Source organism: Sus scrofa, chromosome 11, assembly GCF_000003025.6.
Source record: "Sus scrofa isolate TJ Tabasco breed Duroc chromosome 11, Sscrofa11.1, whole genome shotgun sequence".
Taxonomy (NCBI): Eukaryota; Metazoa; Chordata; class Mammalia; order Artiodactyla; family Suidae; genus Sus; species Sus scrofa.
Window position 1 is genome coordinate 8549702 of NC_010453.5, and position 27652 is coordinate 8577353.

The following is a 27652-nucleotide window of genomic DNA, read 5'->3' on the forward strand; positions in this document are numbered from 1 at the left end:
GCTCAGATTTTACAGTTAGCGATGTTTAGTCATTGTTACTTCATTTACCTTTTCCTCTTAAAGTATTTGAATCAAATACAGGCTTCATTTCACGTGAACTCCATCATATTAGTATAGTAAATACAGACACTTTCTTAGCTACCTGCAATGCTATTATCAGTCCTAACAAAATTAACCACGACTCTTTGATATAACCTGATATCCAGTTCATATTCAAATTGCTTTCATTGTCAATTTTTAAAAAAGTCTTTTAACAGTTAGTTTACTCACATTAAGATTCAAAGAATGTCTGCACATTTCATTTGGTTGTTCTGTCTCCCAGGTCTCCTTTCATCATCATACCTATTTTTATCTCTTCCATTGACTTACAGAAATTAGTGTAGTTTTATTATAAAATGGACCTAAATCTGGAATATTTCTTTTGCTTTCTTAGGGTGATGTTTAACTTATTCCTATATCCCCATTGTTGCTTGTTGATGGATGTTAGCCCTGATGCTTTGAAGACTTGATAAGCATGGATTTTTTTTATGATTTTTATTTTTCCCATTGTAGTTGATTTACAGTGTTCTGTCAATTTCTACAGAAAAGTGACCCAGTCATGCATACACATATATACATATTCTTTTTCTCACATTATCCTCCATCACATACCATCACGAGTGACTAGATAGAGTTCCCTGGGCTATACCACAGAATCTCATTGTTTATCCACTCCAAAGGCAATAGTTTGCATCTATTAACCCCAAACTCCCAGTCCATCCCATTCCTCCCCCTCCCCCTTGGCAACCACAAGTCTATTCTCCAAGTCAATGAGTTTGTTTTCTGTGGAAAGGTTCATTTATGCTATTTATTAGATTCAAGATATAACTGATATCATGTGGTATTTGTCTTTCTCTTTCTGACTTCATTTGGTATGAGTCTCTAGTTCCATCTCTGTTGCTGCAAATGGCATTGTTTTGTTCTTTTTTATGACTGAGTAGTATTCCATTATATATATATATGTATATATATACATATATATATGCCACATCTTGTTATCCATTCATTTGGTGATGGATATTTAGTTTGTTTCCATGTTTTGGCTATTGTGAATAGTGCTGCAGTGAACATATGGGTTCATGTATCTTTTTCAATGAAAGTTTTTCTTTCTGTACGCCCCAGAGTGGTATTGTTGGGTCACATGGTAGTTCTATGTTTAGTTTTCTGAGGTACCTCTATACTGTTTTCCATAGTGGTTGTACCAATTTATATTCCCACCAGCAAGATATGTTCCTTCTCTGCCATGCTGCCAAGGGCATTGCCTTTCTAGTGGTAGGGAACTAGAAGCCACTCTTTTATTGCCGGAAAAACATAGTCAGCAGTTTTCAGAGGTTGGGGACAAGAACTCTGACCAATATCCTGCCACAGGGAGGGAATTTTGGGAACACTTCTAGATTCATTATTCTAAAAAAAGTTTACTAAACACGTTAGTCATTATAACATCGCGTCAGGAAACAGATCTCGTGATTTTTTCCACTGGGAAGGTGTGATATGACAGGATTTCAGATCGTCTCTGTGAGATGTAGGACCTTCCTTTCTGCGTGGATGGGCCCCATCCTGGTTTCCACCTTCATTATTTTTTTCATGGTAGATACAGTGGTCTTTAATTTATATTGTCTCTCAAACAACCCTTTGTGAGCTCATCCTACACAGTAATATCAGATCACTTTCCTTCCAGAAACCTGCTAGCTTCAAAGAAAATCCACACTCATTGACTTGTCATCCAAGGCCTTCACGCTAATAATAAAATTTAAAATTTGCATTTTCCTAGGATTTAGGAGTTTCTGTGTTTCATGTATACACTCGTTCAGTTATTCACCCCAAGACTGTACTGTGGAATCAGATGGGTTCAGTTCCGTTGAGTAATTAGTTAATTAACTAATTAATTAATTCAGTTCAGTTGTTTAATTAATTATGCCTGGCATTGTGCTAAGTGCCTGGGTAAAGACAAGATGTGGTCTTGGGCTTGAGGACTTCGCAGTTCCTTGGTGAAGACAAAGCCTGAGCGTGTGTGCTGTGATGAGGGGGTATGGTGGGAGGCGGAGGGGATGGGGAGCGAGGAGAGATGGCGGATGCCTCCATGCACCTGCCACGCTGTGCCCTCGCCTGGGTTGCGCCTTTTCATCTCCACCTGTCGGAATCCTACCTGTCCTGTAAGACTTGGGTGAGATGCCATCTAGTCCACAAAGTCTGGCTCATCCGTGACCTGGAACAGAGATGATGCCTCTGTCCTTCTAGGCCCAGCACAGGGGTTTGTGAAAGGCAGCCCATGAGGATGTGATGTGCTAAAATATTGACACGAGTCTGGTGTTTATAGCAAGGACTAAAGACAGACTTCCTCTTGTGTCCTCCTGTAGCAGGGAGTTGCCAGTCTCCAACAGGTGAGTGGAACCAGAGAAGACATGGAGCTAGAACTGCAAGGTCAGGATCCTTGTAAGCTTTCCTCTAGAGCGAGGACGCATGATAGAATCTCACCAGTTGGTATTAATTCAAGAAAAGGCAAGTGTTCATTACTAATTATGAATAAGCAGTATTTTCAAGCATGGTCAGTACATAGTTTTATGTAGTCACAGAATACTGGGGCTAGAAAGGACAACAGGGCCTGGCCTCTTGAAGCATATCAGGTCAGGAGAGGGAAGCCCAGTTGGTTCAGGCTTCTCGCCCAAGGTCACACAGAGCCCAGCAAGGACTCAGACCTTGGACTCCCCATTGAAGGCTCTTTCTCTGTTTTGCCTCCAAAGCATTAACTTAGTTGGAGTTAATGAAGCATATCGGTTTTGCTATAGGCAAGTGGAATGGAAAACAAGTCTATCACCAGGATTAACTGGTCCCCTTTGCTTTCCTCAGAGATCTCAGAAAATGTTCCTCCTGGCCAGCAGCCCTGGCGTAACTGGGAACTGGTTAGAGATGCAAATTCTCGAGCCCCACCCCAGGCCTCCTGAATCCGGCGGGGCCCAGCCATCCAGGTGAATCTGATGTGCCGTTTCTGAGTGCCCTTGATTCACCTCGAAAGTCAGCAGAGCTTGTCAGCGTCAACATAAAAGAATGCAAGTCCTCATCCCACTTATCACCGATTTTTGAATGAATGAATTTCAAATTAATGAGATTTTTCTTCATACAATGAGCCAGAAGAGGAAGAAAGTAGAAAGGAGATGGACACAGGGGAAGGAGGACGAGAGGATGGCCAGCCAGGGCCGCATGAATGAGAGCAGGTGGTCAGTTCTGTCCAGGCGAGAAGAAAGTTGAAATTCAGGCTTATCCTGCCTCTAGCAGGTTATCCGATCTCCTTTGGTGAGAAAGGACCTTGAAATGTCAATGTAACCTCATCTTCCTTTGCTCACAGATCTTGGCAAACATTCTTGCAGGCTCTGATGACAGTACTCACTTTGAAAATGGGGGAAAGTCTGTGTAATTGCATCTTAGCAGATGACAGACACTCATAAAGGACATCACTGAAGTGTTACTGTCATTTCTCCAAGATAAAATACCGGAAGGCAAAGGAAAAGAGAAAGAAAACAGTGCAGGGACTTGAGGCTTACTCTGTCTTTATTGAACTGCTTGACTTGCTCCAAGGTATCGTGTCTTTGGGAGACCAAAGAAAACAAAAAGGGTTTTGAGAGGCTTCAGATTGAAGTCAACACAGAGAACTTGCCTTCAAGTCGACTTGCTTCTTCATAGGATGACAGTCAATTAAAGGTTATATCTTCAGGAAAGAATAGTCTCTAGACCTTGCTAAGGGATGCCATTCCTCAAATTTCATGTATTTTTGCGGGTCCTCACTTCTTGATACTTTTTTTGAACTCCTAGTCTTTCTCAGACCCCTCTAATGGCTAGAAGAAGCCTTCAAGGTCAGGAGGGACCCCCTGCCATGGATAGAGGTTGTATGAGTCTTTCTAGAAAAATAACTAGCTATACCAACCTCTAAGAAGATTTTCATTCTCCAAATTACAGCACTTACACTTTATCTCGTAGTCTTGGAACAAAGTCCCCGCACAGGCTTATGCCAGGGGAGAAAACCTATGGGTAGAGGGACTTATTTTATTCAGTCTTCATCCCAAGCAACTGGTTTAACTGTTTTAACTGGTATGATACCAGAAGCTCACAACATATGTTGTCAGGTAGACAAGGGTTCGGATCCTGAGTCAGATATCGAGCAAATCATTTAACCTCTCCGAACCTACATGGGGAGATGATTTGACTTTCTAGGATTGTTTTTGAGGATTAAAGATATTAATTATCCTAGAGATGCTTATGAATCCTAAACTGAAGGAACCCAGTTTGAGAACTCTGCAATTCAGAGGACTAAATAGTGCGAGAGAAAGCAGGAATGTATTTAATCAACAAATATACGAATTATTAGAATTTTATGGAAATTAATTAAGCAGAACTTAATATGTCACTCAATATGTTTTTCTTCCGAGGCAGACATTTATTTCTGTGTATTTTTTACCCAGTTGTCCCTTCTTGACCTGTTTTGAGCTGTATTTAGGAATCATCCATCTTATAAGCTAATTGTTTCTTCTTAGCCCAACATTTTCCATTTCTTCATAATTCTCTCCAGAGAAAAACAATTCATCTGATCATACTTGGAGGCTTTTTTCTTGTCATTCCTAATTTACTTTGTGTGACCTTCAGGGTTCAGGGTTTCTGGTCATTTTGAGTATTCGCAGTAGCCTTAAAATGCCATTTCTAAGCACCCTCATAAGTGCCTTAGCGGACAATTTATTATTGTTCTATACACAGTGTGACATGTTCTCACAGTAGCTGCGTCATCCTTGGCTTGTTGTGTTGCATGAAATGTTCTTATAATTCCAGTAAACCAAATAAATCTTACAGGAAAAGAGGGATTGGGGGGCAGGGGGGAAGCATAGCCCTAAAGAAGGACCCAGCTCTTGGTTACGAAAGGGGTTTGCCCTCCGAACCTACAAAATGAAGGGCACTAAGAAGTGGCAGAGAGATGTGCTTATGTCCAACTGTAAACAAAGAAATCATTTACTCCTGTGCTAAAGATAAGGCTCCATTGCTTTCTAGAATAAAGTTGTTGGAATGGACCTCCATTTCTAGGAGAAGCTCCCTCTCTGAACAGTTACGGCATGCTATTTCAGGGTTGGTTTGTTTGTTTTTTAAAAAGAAACCATTTTTCATTTCAAATGCTCAGAATGTGATTCCAGGAATGGAAACATCAGACAAAGCCTTGAGTGTTTTGAAAAAAACTGGCTTTCTGCTCGTCTGACTTCATGAGCTGCTGAAGAGCCGGCAAAGACGGCCCCCTTTTCTGAGTCCTGCATGTTGTGAAGGAGGCAGAGAAGCGGTGGGTCTGCCCAGCATTTGGATTCATGCCCTTTACAGGCTGGTGAAAATTCTCATTTCCAACCCACGACTGACACAGACACAGGGATGGATCAGAAAAGCAGACCCTGCCCAAGCCAAGCACTCTGGGTTTTCCTAGACACCAGGAACGCACCCAGCCTTCATCCCTCTGCACTACAGGTCTGATTCTGTCTGTAATGTCCTAGTGCTTCTGGCAGGGGGACAAGGGCAGGTTCCTCTGTCCACTCACTCCGTTTAATGTTCCCTTTTCCCATGGCCTTCTAACAGTGTATGTGTGTGTACGCAGGTGAAATTGCTGATGCTATGACCCTGCCTCCATAAACTGTAAACTCCACGAGGGCAAGAACCATCTCTCCTATTCACTGCCGCCTTCCCAGTGCCTGGAACAGAACCTGCAACCTCATTCATTCATTCCGTATTGGCGAAGTCAATGAATGAATGAATGGCAGGCTATCATGAGCGGTGGTATTAACTTCTCTGAAAATCTAACTGATTAAACTCGTTGCTTCCTTGTAAAACGGATTACTGCCTTCAGCCTCTGGGGCATTTATGTGAGGAAACTCATTGGAGCCTTTGCTTTCCTTTAGTGTCATAATAAAACTGTGGCTCTGTTGTGGGGGTGCTGCATTGGTGTTACAGTTAGGAAGTTCGTAATTCCTGGAAATGTTGGTAACTCAGGGAAATTGTGCTGAAGACCTTAACCAGCTAAGAGCAGGCAGACTAATAATTAAAGTATTAGTCGATGAAATGAGGGGGAAAAAATAGTTACGTTCAAAAAATCATCGCTTGCAGTCAGAAACAGATCTAATAAAGAAGTCACAAATGGGCCACAAAAGCCAAAGACAGACTTTTTGCAGATTAAGGAACGGATCTTGCTTGGTATGAAGAGTAGACATCCAGTGAAAGGGGGGAAGACTCCTCCTGAAACCATCCAGCAGACCCAAACAGAAATAGAATTAGGAATAAAAATAATAAGAGCATCATCAACAAAACCCACTTAAGACAAAAGAAGGCAATGGAGAAGAATTAGGATGTTTGACCTGAGATTAAAATGTAAATGAGAAAATGTAAAGCAAAAGCAAATTCCATCAAGATTCCGTTAGTAGAGACCTAATTAATATCTGAGTGATTCTCTTTGCAACCGCAACCATGTCTCAGTCCGCCTCTCCCCCCAGCACTGGTTTCAGTGACTTTCTAGAGACATTGAGCTGTTGTGTGAAAAGAGAAAGACGAGATAGAGAAGGAAAGAAGAGAGGATAAAGGCAGATGGAGATGAAGCTTAAAATCCATCACATACAAAAAATTGAAATGGGAGAAGCGTTTCAAGCAACAAGTTAAATGGTTCCTTTGACATGTATTGAGCCGGGGAAGATGAGATAATGACCTGTCAGGACCCTTTCATTCTAAGGGATCCGTGTTTCCAGAGGCCCCATATGGTTAAAAGGATGCTGGCCATCCGGAGCGGCTGAGTGGACTGTGGGCTGGTGGTGGGCAGGGGAGTGGAGGCGGCGACGGTGGAGTGAGCTTGCCCGGCTCCTTGGAAAGTGGGGGAAGACAGTGGAGAAGAGCAGATTCAGACTGAACAGTCGCCCCTCAGCATCTGCAGGGGACAGGCTTCAGGAGCCCCACAGATCCAACATCCACGGATGCTCCAGCCCCTCGTACCCAATGGTGGTAGCTTATGTAACGCATGCGCAGCCTCCTGTATACTTTTAAAAAAAGATATTTTATTGAAGTGTAGTTGATTTACAATGTTGTTTTCTACGGTACAGCAAAGTAATTCCATTACACTTACACTTTTTCATATTCTTTTCCATTATGGCTTATTCTAGGATGCTGAATACATTTCCCTCTGCTGTCCAGTAGGACCTTGTGGCTTATTCACTCTGTGTGTGGTAGTTTGCATCTGTTAATCCCAAACTCCCAATCTCTCTCTTCCCTGTCCCCCTTGGCGACCACAAGCTTGTTGTCTATGTCTGTGAAACTGTTTCTGTTTCGTAGATTTATGTCATATTTTACATTCCACATATAAGTGATTTCATATGGTATCTGCCTTTTTCTGACTGACTTCACTTCGTTTGAGATTTCTAGCTCCATCCACTTCTGTATACTGTACCTCATCTGTAGATGACTTATAATACCTACGACAATTTAAATTCTACGTAAATAGTTGTAAATACAATGTAAATGTATGTGGGTCAAGTTCACGTTTGGCTTTGGGGAACTCTCTGGAATTTTTTTTTTTTTTTTTTAATTCTCTACCCAGTGTTGGTTGAATCCACAAATGTGAAACCAGAGGATACAGAGGCCAGACTATAAACCTCTGCCTTCGCCGAACTGGAAAAGGGGCCTACATGGCTGTTAATGGATGGTTGGTTTGTATGTTTCAGTGAAAAATACGTTTTACTTGAACACAGACCGATGAAGAGAATAGATTTCATTCTTGAGAGCAAAGTTTTCTCTTTAATTTTCTTTCCTTTTTTTTTTTTTTCTTTTTTCTTTTGGAATGGATACCTTTTGAAAACGTGTATTCTTTTTCCTCCCTTCTCCAATATAAGACGAGATGTCAGACTTACTTTAACCTTTCCATGGGATTCAGGACCATCGTTATAAATGCTAAAGGATGGACATGCCATTGCCCCAAGCCTGTGAGAGAATGTGCTATTCTGTGGCCCTGTCCTAACTGGCTTCAGGCAGCTGCATTTTTACGATCTGGTGGCTTTTGACAGTTAGGTCTTTTTTTCTTCTTTTGCTGTTAGTGTTTCTATCCATAGATGTTGCACCCTTCCCTTGCAACTCTGTTTCCAGCCTACTCTGAATTTAGAAACTAGACAACTGATCTAGATTAAGAGCAGGCCAGTGCGGAGCCAGGATTTTTTTCCAGTGGTAATGGCCTAATGTTTAGACTAGGATGGACTATGCACCTCTACTTCGCCTACCAGGAACATGTGGTTTCTGCTTCTCAACCGTATTGTTACCAAGTAACTGAGTCACTGACAGGTCCCATGTCTGAGACTTACTTTTGAAAATTATTCTACCCCAAAGCTAGGATTTCTTGTGAAGGAATTATGGTAGGATGAAGAGGTGTTACTGAAACTTGGGAGTAGATGTGGTTCAAGGACACATACCCCGTTAATTTTCACTGCATCTCCATCTGCCCAGCTGATCTGTTTGAGCCTGAATGCTGGGCACCCTCCCCTTGAGTCACGTTCAGCTCTGACACAGGGCTCTGCTGGGCTAGGATCGTTCTAGCTCGTTAAGGCTGTGCACACAGATGGTATTACTCACAAGGACAGCTGGCTTTGAAGTACAGGTGAATACTTTTTTTTTTTTTTTTTTTTGATAGCAGTGAACTGGTACCTTGGCCTTTAAATGGAAAATTGTCTGGGAGACATTCAGGTATCTGCATTTAAGCTATTCTGGAACAAAATGCAGCTTTGCAGGAGGACTGCCAGAGGTCACTCTTGGGGAAATTCTCTCACTATGGTCAGGACTTCTGGCCCCAGAGCCTCATAATTATGGATCAGGACTTGCAATTGTATATCCCATCAGCCTGATCATAGCTGTCTTCGAGAAATGGATTAAATCCTGTGGAAAACTAACGATAATAAAAAGTTGTCCTCCACTTAGACTTTTTGGGTTTCTATTCCAGTCCCAGCCCTGTGGCACAAAGCCCGTGATACATTAGCATGGTATTTCGTGGAGATCTTTTGTCCTTCTGTAGGTTGGACCTGGGAGGTTTTCAACTTCTAGCAGGTGCTTGTGCTTAGAGTGGCAGGGAAGGCAGAGGCATGGCCAGGACCTCACATGCATCACCTGATTTTGAATATGCTCTTTAAACTCAACAGTCCCTTTAGGTAAGCTGCTCAGAGTGCCATTTGCTGATGGCATCATTGCCCAGACTGCTCCCCCCCCCATTCTTTTAAAGTCTGACTACTGATTCTTCTCCTAGAATTCACTCCTTGTGAATCACTTCAAGACGTATAGAAATGACATGTGATGCCGTTTTCGTTAGTTATTAAAGGAGGTGTATGTTAAGTATTATCTGTAAAGAATTCTGTATTGGATCTGGGGGGCTACGGTCTTGCTCAGAGGACACTGTTAGAAAAGCATATGGTTCAGTTATAGGGCCAACCCTCAGCAAAACTGTGTGACCCATTGATAATGACTTTCCTTGTCAACTGTCGGTGGCCCCTTCCTTAGGGCATAAGGGGTGTAGGGTGTCAAAGAGTGTGCGTTCAATGTTTAAACCTCATAATACAAATTTACCAGTGAGGATTGGCCTGGTAAGTAAGGGACCTGGAGATGAGACTAGGCATGGTTCTGAAAGGCCAGGAGGATGAGCCGAGCAGAGAGGAAAGGAATGCAGCAGCCCGGAGAGACAGCAGGAAGGTGTGGATGAGGACGCCATGGTGTGGTCCTGGCCCAGCCAGGGCATCAGCATGATTTGGCAGCAGTCAAGACCAGGCCGCCTGTTTGGGGCTTGATGACAAGACCTGAGAGCCCTTGAGAAGTCGGAGCAGAAATGTGTTATAATTAAATGGAAGGAAGGTTAGTTTGATAAAGAAAATGAGTGAAATTAAGCCAGAAATAGGGCTGCTATAATAACGTAGCTGTAGGTTTCCAAGGGCCAGTCTAGGATGGAGCTAGTAAGAATGGAAAATGAATTGTCTGCAACATATTTTATTTGTATAACTTGAGAGCCCACGTTCTTAAAGCTTAGTGGTAGCTGAGATAGGAGAAGACCCTCCAGATGTAAGGGACCCCCCCAAAAACTGTATGGCAGGTTAAAGGCATTAGGAAGTGGCATTTGGAAAGAGTAGGAAAGATCAGGGGTAATCGACAAATGACATGAAATTATTCATGTAATTCCATGAAAGAAATAACATTTTTGCATGGCTTCCTCAGAATTTGGCTTGAGAAAGAAAGCAGGTAAGAACGGCTGCGAATCTCTTCTCATTTTGAGAGGAGTGTTCAGCTTTCATGGAGAACTTTTTCCTCCTTTTTATCAATGACCCGCCACCGTGCTCTTGAGAGCCAACCCAGTGTCCAAACCGAAGTTCTGCTTCTCTTTGGAAACTCTTTTCTAGAATCTCTGTATCCAGTCACCCCAAACTATATAGGCTTCCTCTGGAAAGTCAGCTTTATCATTATCCGGTCCGCTGCATTCCTAATGCCTCGATCCTAAACCCACATACTTCCATATTTCTTTCACTGGATATTGATAACTGACCATCTTACAAGTACTTGGGTGGAAGGGGGCAGCGCATGTTAGCATCTGCCATGTCCAAGTATAGGAAAAAGTAAAGAGACGTGAAATTCTCATTTTTTGTTCTCTATAATAACTATTAAAGTAGTGGTCAACTGTTGCATTCTGAAAGGAGACCACTCACTGGAGGCTCTGATAGCTGCCTCTGTTCAAAACCTAATCCAAGGGTAGTGAGAATGAAAAGAACCCACACTTCTTGGATGGCATGGATGGGGCACTGTCTGAGCCTTTTATCTTTCAAGAGGGAGGACCTCTTTCAGCAGCAGGAGCCAGCTAGGCTTCTGAAAATTGGTTCTTGGAACCTTCTGGAAGGAACCTCCCAGAGTCTTTTCCATTATTATAATGAAGCACAAAAGATAGATAGCTCTTGGTCATTAGGAAAACCAGGACGTGAAATCACTTTTCCCTCTATTCATTCTCTTAGTCCATTTTCCCAGAACATAAAAAGGAAGCTAAAAATGTCTTAAATGTTAGAGGATTTCTCAGCTCTATTATGTTCTTGCAAAATAAGTTACTTTGGAGTTCCCATTGTGGCTCAGCAGGTTAAGTTGTCTCTGTGAGGATATGGGTCGATCCTTGGCCAGGCTCAGTGGGTTAAGTATCCATTGTTGCTGCAAGCTGCAGTGTAGGTTGCAGGTATGGCTTGGATCTGGTGTTGCCACAACCCTGGCATAAGCCTCAGCTGCAGGTCCCATTTGACCCCTAGCCTGGGAATTTACCTATGCTGCAGGTGCAGCCATGGGAAAAAAATCAACAATAATAATTTACCTAGGAGTTCCCATCATGGCTCAGTGGTTAACGAATCCGACTAGGAACCATGAGGTTGCAGGTTCGATCCCTGATCTTACTCAGTGGGTTAAGGATCTGGTGTTGCCACGAGCTGTGGTGTAGGTCGCAGATGCGGCTTAGATCCTGCATTGCTGTGGCTCTGGTGTAGGCTGGCAGCTACAGCTCCGATTCGACCCCTAGCCTGAGACCCTCCATATGCTGTGGGAGCAGCCCAAGAAATGGCAAAAAGCCAAAAAAAAAAAAAGTTTACCTAAAACATCGTGATAACCAAAAATATTTTGGGTTATGGCAGAGTGCATACTTATTTGATTGTAATCAAATAATTTAATCCTGGCACCCTGAGGCCTGGTCGTGATGTTCAGTGTAGCATTCTTCATGATTCCTGCACTTACATGTATGGTTTAACACAGCCAGTCTGAATATTGATGATGTTATTTTCAGCCGGTAAGAATACCCATTCTGTTTTTCAGCTTCTCCAGTTGGCAACGGTTATATCAAGCCTCCAGTTCCACCTGTTTCTGGCACGCAAAAGGAGAAAGGGCCCCCCACCATGTTACCCATCAGCGTGGACCCCGACAGCAAACCAGGAGAGTATGTCCTTAAGAGTTTATTTGTCAACTTCACCACTCAGGCTGAGCGCAAGATTCGCATCATTATGGCAGAACCCCTGGTGAGTTTGCGCAGGAAACCTGCGTCTTTTTAAATTCATCTTGATGCTGAATATAGATCGAACAGCTCTGAGAAAGGGTGGATGGCTTTCCTCCCAATTTCCAAAAGTTTTTTTTTTTTTTTTTTTTTTTTTTTTTTTTTTTTTTTGCTTTATCGGGCTGCACCTGCAGCATATGGAAGTTCTCAAGCCAGGAATCAAATCAGCGACAGCCGCTGGCCTACGCCACTGCCACAGAAACGTGGGATCCAAGCCACGTCTGCGACCTACACCACAGCTCATGGCAACACCGGATCCCTAACCCACTGAGCGAGGCCAGGAATTGAACCGGCATCCTCATGTGTACTAGTTGGGCTCATTAACACTGAGCCACAACAGAAACTTCCTCCAAGGTTTTTTGATACCATGGGTAATTTTTTAAAGATAATAGGTTTCCTGATTTGAGGGAAAAAAAATTGACAGTCAAGGACTTTACAACAATCCTCAGCAAATAGAATTTAGCAGTACAGGAGCTCCCGTCATGGCTCAGTGGTTAACAGATCCAACTAGGAACCATGAGGTTGCAGGTTTGATCCCTGGCCTTGCTCAGTGGGTTAAGGATCCGGCGTTGCCATGAGCTGTGGTGTAGGTCGCAGATGTGGCTCAGATCCCGCGTTGCTGTGGCTTTGGCATAGGGCAGCAGCTGTGGCTCCGATTACACCCCTGGCCTGGAAACCTCCATATGCTGCGGATACGGCCCTAGAAATGGCAAAAAAAAAAAGAAAAAAAAAAAAGAATTTAGTGGTACACTTCACTACTGCGTTTAGGGCAAATAAGCATAATTTAATAATAAAAAATATTCCTCGTAGAATAATTGCATTCACAGTCCCTGAAGTGTCTCTACTTTTAGTCAAAATCTTTTGCTCTATTTTTAAAGTAAATGAGAAAAAAGAAAAATGATCATTCTTCAAGGGGCTGCCTGAATTCCCAGTTTGCGCACATACGGTCTCAGAGACATAATATCAGAGGAGGTTTTCTGGTGACTTGTTCAGAAATACCCCTGTTATCTGCAAATGGGAAGGCAGGAAATTCTTGACTCACTTACCTTGGGTTCCTTATTAGAGGGATAATGCTCCCAGTGTCAGTGTCACCCATCAGAATCTTACTTTGCAAATGATTCTGCTGCCACATGAGGCTGCAGCGCACACCTTGTTAATGACTTTAGCAAGGGCTCTCAAGACAGGGCCAAATCTCAGAACAACAGTCTGGGAGGAAGGGAGTCCAGTGGGAAGATTTAGCTGACTTGTTTTCTGACCTTGTCAGACCATGCACAATAGGAGAAAGGAAAGGAATTCAGAGTGACCCAGCTCTTGCTATGACGCTGGGTTTTGTCCCTCCTGTGAGGAGATGGGGGCTCTAAGGCGTCATAGCTTAAAATCATCAAATGTAATCCTGAGTCCACAGACCAGGTCTCTAAAAAATATACATGCAACTGATGATGGTCAATATTATCTTTTAATAATGACCTTAATAAGAATCCCAATGTAAGGTTTGGAAACCCAAATTCAAGAATATTTGTTAAGTGCGCGGTCACCTCAAAGTTACAAAGTTTGCATTTTAGAGTTTTTACTAGATGAGTGGAGGTTATCTTTATGAGTTCTCACTTGCTGTTAAGGAAAATATTTTCCTAATTTTACAGTTTAAATCATTTCGATAAAACCTTAGCCCTGTGCATTTCTTTCCATTCATTCATCCATGTTTTTGTGTTTTACTGCTCTTCCTACAAATAACAGCTACTATTTCTGAAGTATTTACTGTGTGCCAAGCACCGTGCTTATTCATATGTCCTTTACTCTTCACAATGACCTTTGGTAGCTAGTATTTATATCCCTGTCTGTGATGGGGAAAACTGCCATAGAGAAGGGGAAAATAACTGCCCAGGGTCACACAGAATTGATCTGAATTCAAGCTGCGTCTCTTCAGAGCCTCCCTCTAAACCATTCTCCCCTCTATACCCTGTCTTTGCTTGGTCGTCTTCTTGTACTTCTTAAAACAAGCCAACACAGGGCCCCTCTACAACCTGAGTTTAAATATCATGCACCCAAATTCCCTTTGCTCTGAGCATGGCTGTTCTCAGGAACTCTCTGAGCACCTTGGAAGATGCTGAGGGAGCCCCCTGGATGCCAGAGGTGATGGGGGAGTTTAAGGAGGAGAGGGTGGAAAGGCACAAAGAAGAATCATCTCCCTCCGAAAGAGTGGCAAAGGGCCAACAGGGCAGGGCTGGGCTGCCTGAAACTGTGCATCATGGTGACTTGTCCTGAGAAGTTGTCTGACAGTGGAAAGACGTGCTTGGAAGGCTAGATCTTGAGCCATCGCTGTTTCCAGAATAATAGTTTAGATACTGTTATTGAAGAATTTATGGGTAAAGTAGCTTCGGCTTAGCATTTTCATCTTCAATTTACTCAGCTTGGAATGTGTTGGCAGGACATTTTTCTCCTTGGAGTAAACATTCTGTCTGAAAAACTAACGTGTACCTCAGCATGCTTTTCATTAGAGGTAGGCGTTTTTGTTCCCTTCTATGAGACAATTTACATGTCCCCAAACAAGAAAAACAAAAAAGTGTAAGTCATCTTCATCAGCAAATCTGCATTGTGTGTCTAGGACCAGAGAATTTACTAGATGCTGATGGCCGAGTATACGGATATTACGTTTTTAGCTGAAGAAAATGTATTCAATCAATTTTTAGTATTGTTGCTTTTTATACAAAGAGGCTATTTATTGCCCACCGTAATTTTTGGCAGAGATGTACACTTCTGTGCTGTACCCATTTCTTGTCTGCTGACAAAAGTGCTTCGTAATTTTTGCCCTTATATTTGCTTATTCATGGGACCATGAATGTGAGTAAATTCTGTGGCTTGTTACCTGATTCTAATGTAAACATTTTGGTCTATAGCCATAGCAAGAGGTGTTATTTTTGATGTATGTGTAATACATTTAACGTGAATTCCAAATAAATGCCCCCTGAAATTTCTCTTGCTGAGGTTGGCTTTATTTAGAAAGATGTTGAATCATTTAAAAGCTTGGATTTATGTGGGCTTGTAACATATCACAAAATTGTATTCTATTACCTCTAATATAATTAAAACTTGTATGGGAGTGTCAGGGGTGATTTTTTTAAAATCTGGAATTAGAAATTTATTACTTATGGGGCTACTCAGGAATCTGTATTTTTCAGTTTTACTTTTAAAAGACTGAATCCTTTAGAATGCCACATCAGTTAGACTGTGTGGGATCAGTTATACACAATGTGAAATTAAAGTTGTACTTATGAATTACCAATATCCACATAGCTAACTTAAATGAGGAAAAAAAAAAAAGGACAGGAAATAAAAATGTCCTATCAAGATCAAATAGATTTTTTTCCCTGTCACATAGCTTTCAATGATTCAGCACTGTTGTTCTTTGTATCCAAAAGATGTTCAGGTCATATTCATTAATATTTATAGATAAGTCAATAATTTTATTCTATTTTTGTTGCTTCATTGGGTCATTTGATAGAATTTGCTCTTGGATGGTCTCACCATTATTTCACCTTTCTCAGGCAAAGCGTTTTAAACAAGGTAAATTGGGTCATCTGTATCTTTTTTATATTTTCGTTTCAAAACAGAAAAAGTCCAGGAAACAGTTTAACAGATGCTTTCCCTCTTGCCTCCTACTCATTTCCTTTGATTTTAAATTTTCTTTTTCCCAAAGTGTATCTTTTTGTAGTTCTTTAAGTAACAGTCAGTGGGTGCTCAATCATGGTCTTATTTATCTAAGAGGCCTATGTTTTCCCCTCATGTATCAGTTGGCAGTTTAGCTGGGAATAGAATTCTAGTTTGGCATTTATTCTCCCTCCCAAAACAAAGAGTTTTTTTTTTTTTAATTTCTGTATGATTTTTTTCTTCTATTTTCTTTTTTTTTTTATTACTCAAATGAATTTATCACATCTGTAGTTATATAATGACAATGTATTTTACTGTGTTGCCTCCAGGATTACTATTCAACAGTCTAGTTGATTTGTTATTTGTTTTTGGATTATTTACTCTTTGCTCTGTTTGCTTTTATGGTTTATCCACTTTGTTTACACTGTTCTGCAGTTTCATTACACTGTGTATTTAGATGTCGATTTATTTTTATTTTCTTGTTTGAGATCATACTTCTCGAAATGAGGGTTTATTTCATCAGTGCTGGAAAATTCCTAGCCATTAATATGAATAACGCCATTTCTCAACTTTTCCTTTTCTCTTTTTCTGGCATTCCTAATAGAGGTACTTTGGATGTACTCATGCTATATTACGTACATTTTTACCATTCTTTAATTATTTCTCCCTGTCTTTCACTATTGCATTCTGAGTAATTTTCTCAGGTCTACCTCCAATTTGTTAATACTCTCTCAGGCTATGTCTACTCTGTTGTTTAATGTGCCTGGTGAGAATTACTATTTTGGTGACCTAATTTTTTATTTCTAGACATACTGGTTTTAAATCTATTTAGGTGAGAGGGGGTTTTTTAGGTATATTTTGTTCCTCTCTTAAATTTATAATTTCTATTTTGTATCTTTGGTCACCTGAAACATACATTTTGTGTGTGTGTGTGTCCACTTTTAAGTTAGCCCCAGGGAGGGTCTTCATTGTCTGGGGCCAGATATTACAATAATTTCTTGGTATGGAAGTTCCTACACCCAGAATGTGATATAAATGTAAGCTCCAAACTCAGATAAGACTTGAGACTGTGGTTTTAAATTCTTAGGGAGGATTTTGTTGTTTTTGTTTTTACCTAGAACTCCAACAGGGGCCATTGAAATATCTTATCTTCCTGTTCCAATGCATAGATTTGTCCATAGTCCATTGTTGCATTGTTTAGGACCAGATTTTATGTAGGTGTCATTTCCAGTGTTCCACCTCTCAAGGCCCACAGCTTTGTGTCCTGTCCCCAAGTAGACAACAACTAGAAGACTCCAGAATAATGAGACCAGTAGTCATCTCCCCATACAGCCACTGTGTTATCTCATATCTTCCAGCTTTTCCTTTCCCCTTTCCTTCCTTGTGGCCTCATTTCTGCATTAACAACAACAATAACAACAACAAAAACAACTTATAATCCAGTCAACATTTCCAAGTGTTTATAGCATGTGAGCTTTTGAGTTCTCTTAGTCCATTATTCTGCCAAAGTCCTCTGCAGAATTCTCGGTTGGCTTTTCATGCAGGTAGGGCAGGATGGGTCTTTGCACTGTGAGGTTCATGTGCCAGCAGAAGTTCCCATGGTGGAGTAGGGTATCTCCAAGATGAATAAAAGGGAGAGTGAGGAGATTGTCATCAATTCTTCCTCTTCTAATCCTTCCTGATGAATCTTCCCTAAATAAAACCTTGTCCCTTTTATTCTCTTATTAAAATCCTTCATTTCATACTCCTTTGTTCTTTGATTTGACTGCAGCCTATCTTACTTCCCCCATGCATCTTTATGGCACATGTTTCAGTTCTGTGCTTGCCTACCACCATGGATAAAGGCACACTGTCTTCTCTTCCTAGATTGCCCCTCATCTCTTCATTCTGCCTGTCTTTCAAGGCCCAACTGAAATACCTCATCATCTGAAAGGGCTTCCTTTTTTCCTCCCTGCTGACCCCACACAACTATGCAGATGTGGATATATACACCTGTAAATCACTACTTAGTCTGAACCACTATATCATTATCTCAAGCAAACTGTCTTCCTTACATAAGAGTATTAGAACAGACTAGAATAGAAAGTATCAGAGAACATTATAGGTTTTAAGGGTAGATGTTTTATGAAACTTCCTGTTGTGTCTATATATAACAGACCTTGCTATAAAATGTATACTTTTATGGTGGGTAGGGGTGAAGGATACAGATTTTTTTTTTAAGTTAAACCTTTAACTAGTCTGTAAGTTCTTTAGAGGCATTAACCACATCTTATTCATCTACACACACTCATACACACAACCCTTGTCCCTATATGTAGAAGGTCTCCTTTGTATACAAGAGACAGTAGGTTGTTTTTTGAATGAATGAATGAGTATATGAATGATGGATGGATATATGGATGAATGGATGAAAAAGATATTAATATGGTAGTTCCAAGGGAATGTAGGATCTTGTGTGTTTCTGAGGGTCATCTTGCCAACCTCTAAACTGATGATAATGGATTTTGTTCTGTCCTTTGAACCCCAGGCACATGAATGCCTTACAGTCCGCTGAGTACCAGAGATGCTAATTCTCAGCCTTCTGCCTTGGGTCATCTAAGGATACCTCATTATTCATTGATATGGTCACCTTCTCCCACTGCACCTGAGCCATCTATGCAGAGAGTCAGGCTGACTCCTTGAGTGGTCAGACACCATCTCAGAATATACACCCTTATTATCTCTCAATCTCTCCATTTATGTAGCATCTGTCACTGTAGTCACAGGCAGTCACCTTCTCAATAAACTCTTTTCCAAAACAAGATCCAGCTTTTCAAAATTTAAGTGCTCCCATAATCTTGACTTTGTAGATTGAATGGACAAGAAGAGATAAATCAAAAGATAACACAACTTTTCATCCAGCCTGATCTGGATATGAACCTTGGTTCTCCCTCTTTAGTGTTGGGCAAGCCAGTCACTCTCCCTTTTTTCTTATTTGCAAGAGTCTAGCTCATGAGGTGGACAAGAGCATCCAAGGTAGCGTGTGGCTCTCTGATGTAATTCTTAGCACCTACAAGGTGCACAGTTGTCATCATCATCATCATATCATTGTCACCAAGGAACTGGCATCAGCTAACCAAATCTTCTGGTGCATTTCTCTGTGGTCAGCCTGGTGCTTACTCTCATGGTGTCCCTTCAGGAGTGGAGGCTTTTACACGGGAGTTGACTGCCTCCCATTCCCTGCCATTGTCAGATGGTTGTCCTGAACTCCGCCTTGGCCATGAGAAAGGCACGGCCAAACTAATTTAAGCAGACCTGCTCTGGATCTTTAAGGGACTTGTGCTCTGGGAGGTGACAGAGGCAAATAAATAAAAGTCTGCAGGAGAATGGAGTTCCCGCTGTGGCTCAATGGATTAAGAACCTGACATAGTGTTCTTGAGGGTGCGGGTTCAGCCCCTGGGCTTACTCAGTGAGTTGAGGATCTGATGTTGCTGTGAGCTGTGGTGTAGGTCACAGATGCAGCTAGGATCCAGCGTGGCTGTGGCATAGGCCATTGGCAGCAGCTCCAATTCGGCCCCTAGCCTGGAAACTTCCCTATGCTGTAGCCCTAAAAAGAAAAAAAAAAGTCTTCAGGAGAGGAGAGCAGCCCCACCATCTCACTGTATCTCCAGCAAAATACTTAGGATGTATGCGAGTATAGATTGTGAGGACTTGGAAATGAAACCAGGGACTGGAGGTGAGTCCACATAGAATGGTTTTCAAAGGCTTTTCCGGAGGAAATTTCACAGGTTCTTGAGGGTAGGGGTCTCCGAAACAAGTAGGAACATTGTCATGCCAGGTGGTGCTGGGGAGCCAGTGGCCCAGAACGTGAAAGCCTGGATTATTCAGATCAGTAAAGCAAGTTTACAATATTTCAAGAATTTTCTTTTTTTCTCATTCATGGGTTAAATTTTTTTTATGGACGCACCCATGGTACATGGAAGTTCCTGGGCCAGGGATTGAATCTGAGCCAGAGCGGAGGCAACACCAGTTCCTTTAACCCTCTGTACCCGGCCGGGTATCCAACCCACACCTCTGCAGTTACCCAAGCCGCTGCAGATTCTTAACCCACTACACCACAGTGGGAACTCCCGTATGTTTAAATTTATTGAAACCTCAGAGGGAGAAATATCTGATTTTCTTGGAGTTCCCATTGTGGCTCAGTGGATTAAGAACCTGACATTGTGTCCGTGAGGATACAGGTTCAATCCCTGGTCTCGCTCAGCGTTGGTTAAGGATCTGACATTGCCGCAAGCTGCGGCATAGGTTGCAGATGTGGCTTGGATCTGGTGTTGCTGTGGCTGTGGTGTCAGCTCCCACTGCAACTCCAATTCCACCTCCAGCCTGGGAACTTCCGTATGCTGCGGGTTTGGCCATAAAAAGAAAAAAAAAATAGAAAGAAATATCCAATTTTCTTAAAGTTAGTTGTCAAATTTAAGTGATTTATCTTTTTTCCCATTTTATTAAGGTATAATGGACGTATGTGTTAGTTTTAGGTGTACAACATAATGATTAGATGCGTAGATTGTAAAATGATCCCCACAGTAAGTTTTGTTAATATCTGTCACCTTGCATGTTACAAATTTTTTTTTTTCTTGTGATGAGAACTGTAAGATTTATTCTCTTAGCACCTTTCCAATATGCAACACGGTATTGTTAACTGTAGTCACGGTGCTATACGTTGCATCCTCAAAACTTACTTATGTAATAACTGGAAGTGTGTACCTTGAAGAATTTTCCACCACCCTTGTTGGGCCACCTATTTTGTCCACCTTCTTTCCTGTAATTTGGCCAATACACAAGAAACTTGGTTTTTCAACCCAGCTTAACTTCTAGCTTGTGCTTCTGACAAAGTCACTTAAATGTTATCCATCATTGTTTTTTCTTCTATGAAATGTTAACAGGCAAGCCCTGTTTTAGCTCTATTGTATATAGCAGACGAAATACAAGCATTAACTCTCCGTATCTCTGAGTGTCTTGAGTCACGTGCCAGTGAATCCACAGGTTAAGCTTCCATTGTCCTCACAAGGGGCTGCAGTGCAGCTAACCCAGGTATTGGGCCAGGGCTTTCATCTGGCTCGACAGACGATCGGCATAAAATGTCAACAGGAAGAAGGAGAAATTCTAACTCACCTGCGACTTAGGAAGCAAGTCATTTATTCTCTGCTTTAATTGAAACCTGGAAAAAGGGAAAGATCTACATAAGCTCGAAAGAAGAATACAACCCTTTCATCTTGTCCTTTAGCAGAGCCTCTGACTGCGCAAGAGAGCAGGGCTCGCCCCCCCCCCCCCGTAACATTCTCACAGTGATGTGACAGTGGGAAGATTTTATGATTGGGATTTCTTGAGCCTTGCTAGCCCCTGCCCACAAAGTGGTTAATGGATGCGGTCCAGGCAGGAGCCTTCAGGTATTAGCCCTGTGTTGAGCTTGGAGCACAGGTGAGGGGTGACAGACACTTACTCACAGAGATGCCGAGTGGGTGATGCTGGGAGGGAGCCTTAGCAGCCACATGACATGATCCAGCTAATTGCTAATGTAAGAGACACAAGTCAGTCTACGACTAAAAGTAATCTGGAAGTTACACAAACTCTCTTCCTGCTGTGCAAGTCTTTGAAGAATGCAGAATGCCAGTCTGTGTTGTCGAGTGAATGTGTCACATCTCGAGACCAGGCCTACAGGGACAGCAGTCACGGCCAGCGGGCACAGACACGGAAAAGCCGAGCAATTAGCTGATGGCAGTATTGCTGCGTGCTGACGTGGTTCTAGGCTCAGGCAGTGGCTGCCTGTGGACAACAACCTTAGCTCTCGACCCTGCGTCTCAGGCTTTCAGCTCCTCCTCCACGTGGTGTCACAGGGCTGGCATCAGGATGGCTCTCCAGGTAACCCTGAACTTGAGCAGGACACTGTCCTATGACACAGGTGACCCACCACAAGCTATGTGTGATGAGTGCTTCTAGTAGTTTTATTGACTCTGACTGTGGCTGTAGGTCAACAAAGCCTTTGGCATGTAAACCACACAGTCACTTGAGTTGTGTCTCTAAAACCCTAGATTTAGGCTAGAGCTGATGAGAGGTAATGGATGAAGCTTGGGATATAGTTTCCATGTAGTTATAAAAGAGCTTCTCCCTGCCCCCCACTCTTGCCCATATAAAGATGGAACATTCTAGAATTCCTGTTGTGGCTCAGTGGAAACAACTCTGGTGAGCATCCATGAGGACGCAGGTTTGATCCCTGGCCTTGCTCAGTGGGTTAAGGATCTGGTGTTGCTATGAGCTATGGTGTAGACTGGAAGCTGCAGCTCAGATTTGATGCCTAACTTGGGAACCTCTGCATGCCACAGGTGCAGCCCTAAAAAGACAAAAGAAAAAAGAAAAAAAAGGATGGGACATTCTGCTGGAGTCTTGTGTTTCACCTCTTCAGATAACTTGAGTTGTCTGCTGATGTTTAGATAGCAGAGATGCACAGATCCTGTAATCAGGAACTTCTTAATATTTAAGGGGTTTGTGACTTAGGAAATCCTGCTATACTAACTGAAGGGCAGAAGAGCAGAATTACTGCCTCTAATTAAGTTTGGATCTTTTATGGTGGATTTTTATGAGACCTATTATAATTAGTCCCGCTGTAGCCTGATAGCCTTCATTAAGCTAGATAACAGATAATCATGCTCAGATCTGCAAGCTGGTGGGTTTGGGGCACTGTTATATATGCCCATCTTCCTGTACCAACCAAATGTTCCATATGTTTCGCTAAGGATGTGTAAGTAGCAGAAAGGGCAGTTTTAATATCTCTCTGCACGGTGGAATCAAGTCCGCTTCCCCAAAGGACAACCAGCTAGTGTTTTCAGCCAAACTTCTCTGGAAACAGAGGCTCCTCTTGCTTCAGTGAACTGAATAAGGTTAATAGAAAGAGAATAAGAATAATTGCTAGATTTAGTCTCCTATTGCGTGTAAGTGAGAGAATCCAAATAATACTGCCCTGAAAGGAGACTGAGAAACAGTTCTGGTCAGATGAGGAATATTTATATCAACACTTGACAAAGTCCTGGCTTATTTTCCAAATGATGAATAAATAAATAATGTTTGAAACAGCTCTTTTTTAGCAAGGCATCTCAGCCTGGCTCCCCTTACTTAATCTAGTAAGACTCTCACCAGGAATGCGAAAACTTACCCTAACCCCAAAGCAAAATGCTGTTAGTAGCTAAAACCAGACATACTTATTGAAAGGTTGCATTTAGCTGCCAAATGAGGTGATCTTTCCCATGAGCTCACAAACTCACTTTTTTCTGTATATTCTTCAACTTGAAGTTTGTTTTCCTTGTTATAAATAGTCTTGGATTCATATAGATGGAAAGTATGTCTTTTGTGGCTATTAATTGGGGCTTTTTCAGCCATGAAATGAAATTTAATGTACCATGACAGTGAAAGTTTGAATGAGCCTTATAGCAAATAAACCATAGGGAAAGTATCATGAAATGATAATAATTTTCCAAAAAAGGTCTTGTTACTTAATAGTATCCAATTCAAATCATCCATGGGTGAGGGCATCATTTTTATGTCTTGTGACTATGAGATGATTATCAATATTTCTGCTTTTTGAGAAAACAAAACTAGGGGAAGGTTATTCCTCAAGTTATTTTTGGTCTAGTTTTTTCTTCCTTCCTTTTTTTTTTTTTTTTTTTTTTTTTGTCTTTTCGCCTTTTCTAGAGCCACTCCTGCGGCATATGGAGGTTCCCAGGCTAGGGGTCTAATCGGAGCTGTAGCCACCGGCCTACACCAGAGCCACAGCAGTGCAGATCCAAGCTGCACCTGCAACCGACACCACAGCTCACGGCAACGCCGGGTCCTTAACCCACTGAGCGAGGCCAGGGATCGAACCCGCAGCCTCATGGTTCCTAGTCGGATTCGTTAACCACTGAGCCACGACAGGAACTCCTCTTTTTTTTTTTTTTTTTTTTTAAATTAGTGTATAGTTGATTTACAACATTGGGCCAATGTCTGCTGTACAGTGAAGTGACACAGTCATACGTATTTATACATTCACTTTCTCATATTATCTTCCATCATAGTCCATCCCAAGAGACTAGATACAGTTCCCTGTGCTAGATAGTAAGACCTCCTTGCTTATCCATCCTAAGTCTAGTTTTTTCGGATTCTGTGGTTCTTTTTATTATTTACAGAGACATCATTTTTAAAACAAGACCAATTGAAAAGACATCCTTTTTAAAGTGACAGGAAATGCCAATAAAAGCAATAGGACACTAAGCACTGAAGGCTTGTTCCTACAATCACTGTGATATAATATTGCTCATTTTCCATACAGCATTTTGCCTTTTGACATTCCTAAAAGTCATTAATACAATTTTAAGGCAGCACTCTTCACTGTAGCACTGTAGTAATTCCATCTGGCTAAAATTCCACAGGCTATGTTCACCTTAAAGAGACAATGTTTTATCGGGCATTTTTGATGGTCACTTACATGTAATATCTAATATTTCCAACATAAACAATACTTAAAATTCAGAATTGCACGTGACGGTATTTCCTAATTCTTCAGGGATTTCTAGTCAATTCATAAGTTGTAATCACAAACGTTTGGGGGAAGTTAGATTCTATAATCTTTAAATATTTTTGATTGACCTAAAATGTAGGTATTGGGAGTTTCTACTGTGGTGCAGTGGGTTAATGCTCTGGCGTGTCTCTATGGAGGCACCAGTTCAATCCCTGGTCTGGCTAAGTGAATTGAGGATCCAGTGTCGTAGCTGTGGCATAGGTCATGGCTCCAGCTCGGATTCAATTCCTGGCCTAGGGAAACTTCCATATGCCAAGGGGGCGGCCAAAAAAGGAAAAAAAGGAAAAAAATATAGGTATTGCTTTTTATATTAAGGTATGTTCACCTACCATAAAATTAACCCTTTTGAATTGTGTGATTCAACGAGAATTCACAAAGTTGTGCAGTCTCCACCACTAACTCCAGAACATTGCTTTTTAATAGCACTTTAAAAGAGAGAGTAGATACCTGGATTTTGATCTATTTTTGTCTATCCCCCCCGCCCCCAGAATTTACCTTGTATTTTACCAGAAAACTAAACCTTTTTTTTTTTCTTTCCTTAGTTAAAGTAATTGAGTCATTTAAGTTTTAGGCGGGAAGTTTTGATTGGTTGCATGAGTCGGGATATGTCATGAGTCCTGTGTAATGATTATGATGAAGAGGATGCTGTCTGTGAAACTGCCTTTTTTAATCTCGTGTGTAAAACAAAAACTCAAGATCCTTATGGGCTGTGGAACTTGAACAGGAATGAAAATGCTTACCACTGAGTCTGGCCACATTCCCATCAGGGAATGGCAGCGGTGGCAGCACCCCCTCCACTCGGGTTCTAGCTGCTGGTTCAGGGGATGACCCTGTGTGACCAGATCCCCTCCTAGAGGTTTGCCCATGACGCTGACTGAAGTGGTTTCTACTCACCCGTGTCAGCTGCTGACCTGACAGGAACACCCTGAGAGGCCCTTGGCTGGACAGGTTGTAGAGAGTGTTAGTGCTTCCTTTCTGTCTAAATAACACCCTGTACAGACCAGACAGGTCAGTCCAGATGCTGTCGTTCTGGAGATTCCCAGCCAGCACGTTGGGATCAGTACCTTACCCCACAAAGAGCAGCCCTGTGGCTCATCCATACCCCCTTGCCCAGGGTTTCCTGGGATTCGCCAGGGGCTGCATAGTATGTTGTGAACGTCTCCAAAGCAGAGGCTGCCATGTTTACGCTCACGTTGGCCTCTCCATGGCCATGGAGAATGGGACGTGTGTTCAGGTGCTAAGGTCAGAATGGCTTCCCCTCCTCCCTTGGTCTCTAAGAAGGTAAAATGCCTTTCAGAAAGATGAGGGCTTCTTCTTCCCATTCACTCAGTGAAGAGTTTAACTTCAAATCAATATTATCAAAGTCTAATGTACATACAGCAAGCTGCAGGGATTTAAAACCTACGGTTTGATGAATTTTGACAAATGCAGGCACCTGTGTCAGCAGCACCCCCGTCCCCATGCAGAACGTCTCCACCGTCCCCAGGAGTTCCCTTGTTCCCCTCTGCAGACAGCCTGTGCCACCACCTGTGGCCGCAGGCAATGGCCAAGCTCTTTATGGATGAATTCCCATTTTCTAGAATTTTGTGTCCATGGAAGTCACACACTAGGGACGCTTTTGTGTCTAGTTTGTTTGACTCCGCGTAATGGATTTGAGGCACATCCATTTTGTATTAGTTCCCGGCCATTCAGTCCTCTTTATTGCTGAGTAGAATTCCATTTAACCTACATTCCGTGATAGTTGCAGTCGCCTTTGAATACCCTGAGTGTTCGAGTCCAGTTTTATCCACACGTCTCTTTTTCCCGATTCTCCTCCAGCTTATTCTCCATCATAGGTTATTACAGGATATTCAGTGTAGCTCCCTGAGCTACACAGTAGGTAGGCCCTTGTTGCTCAGCAATTTGATGTACAAGAGGGTGTATCTGCTACTCCCAGATGCTTAGGATGCCTCCTCATCCTTCCCCTTCCATCACATGAGTGTGTTTCCTATGTTTGTGAGTAACCGGCCCAAGTCTCAATTGCCACAGACCATGTTAACAATTGTAATAGCACATATTCTCTAGGGTGTTTCTAATAGTAGCTTATAGATAGATTGATAGATCGACAGTATTTTCTAACTTCCGAGTGCAAGTGATTGTCCTTGAGGCTCTGCATTATACAAAGAGGGATAAAGTGGATTTGTGTAGGAATCCCTTCCATTTTTGGCTCATCTGTCTTGTTTCAGGTGCATTGATTTCCGCATTAACCCTAGCAGACAGGTAATAATAGGCACGGTTGACATGTGTATAAGGCCCACTGAGTGCTGGGCACTGTTCTTAATATTTGAATGGTATCAATTCACCTAATTTGCTTATCAACATCATGAGATAGGTGCTCTTACACCCACTTCATGTACAAGGAAACAACTGGTTCAACATCACTCAGCCACGTCCTGGATACTTGTTCTTTTTTCTTTCTTTTTTTTCACTGAGCGGGGGCGCACACCTGCGGCATATGGAGGTTCCCAATCTAGGTGTCAAATCAGAGCTACAGCTGCCAGCCTGCCCCACAGCCACAGCCACATGGGATCTGAGCTGCCTCTGCAACCAACACCACAGCTCACCGCAACGCTGGATCCTTAACCCACTGAGCAAGCCCAGGGATCGAACCCATGTCCTCATGGATTCTAGTCTGGGTTGTTAGCACTGAGCCATGACGAGAACTCCTGGATCCTTGCTCTTAAACACTGTGCTTATGGCCCTAATTTTTAGTCAGAGAAGTGAATCTGGGATGTTTACTCTTTAGCAAAGCTGGTATAGTTATGGTTAATGTCCCGATTTACATCCTGATTTGGTCGACTCCAAAGTCCAAGCTCCAGTCCACTTGGTAAAAGGTGTGGTTGTAAATAACCAGGATGACTTTGGTTTGGTGCATAAGACCTGGAGAACACCGAAGAGCCATGGACGTGCGAAACTGCTGTCCCATCCTGGAGGAGTGATCAGGGGAATGTGCTGAATAAATGGACCTTGAAGGACAGGAATGATTTTTTTGATGAGAGGTGGTTTGGTGAAGTCTGAGAAGGGTGTGTGTGTGTGTGTGTGTGTGTGTACAGACACTATGTTAGGGGCACCAGAAGATAAATCAAAAATGTGATTGATTTCAAATCCCCACAATACCCTTGGAGAATATAAACTTTTATTTCTTGAGCACTCTCATGTATTTTATTTGTCATGCAAAGCATTACGACAGGTGCAGTGGGGGCGGGAAGAAATTACTCAGAAGTAAAACTGCACCTTGACCCTTCCTG

General features: G+C 42.2%; 1 protein-coding gene across 1 annotated transcript in view; it reads left to right on the top strand.

Moving 5' to 3' along the window:
• FRY (FRY microtubule binding protein) overlaps positions 1–27652 on the top strand; it is a 246576-nt gene that overhangs the window by 31188 nt on the left and 187736 nt on the right. Inside the window, 1 exon segment of the mRNA XM_021065177.1 lies at positions 11899–12098. Within this exon segment, the coding sequence (XP_020920836.1) occupies positions 11899–12098 (200 nt within the window).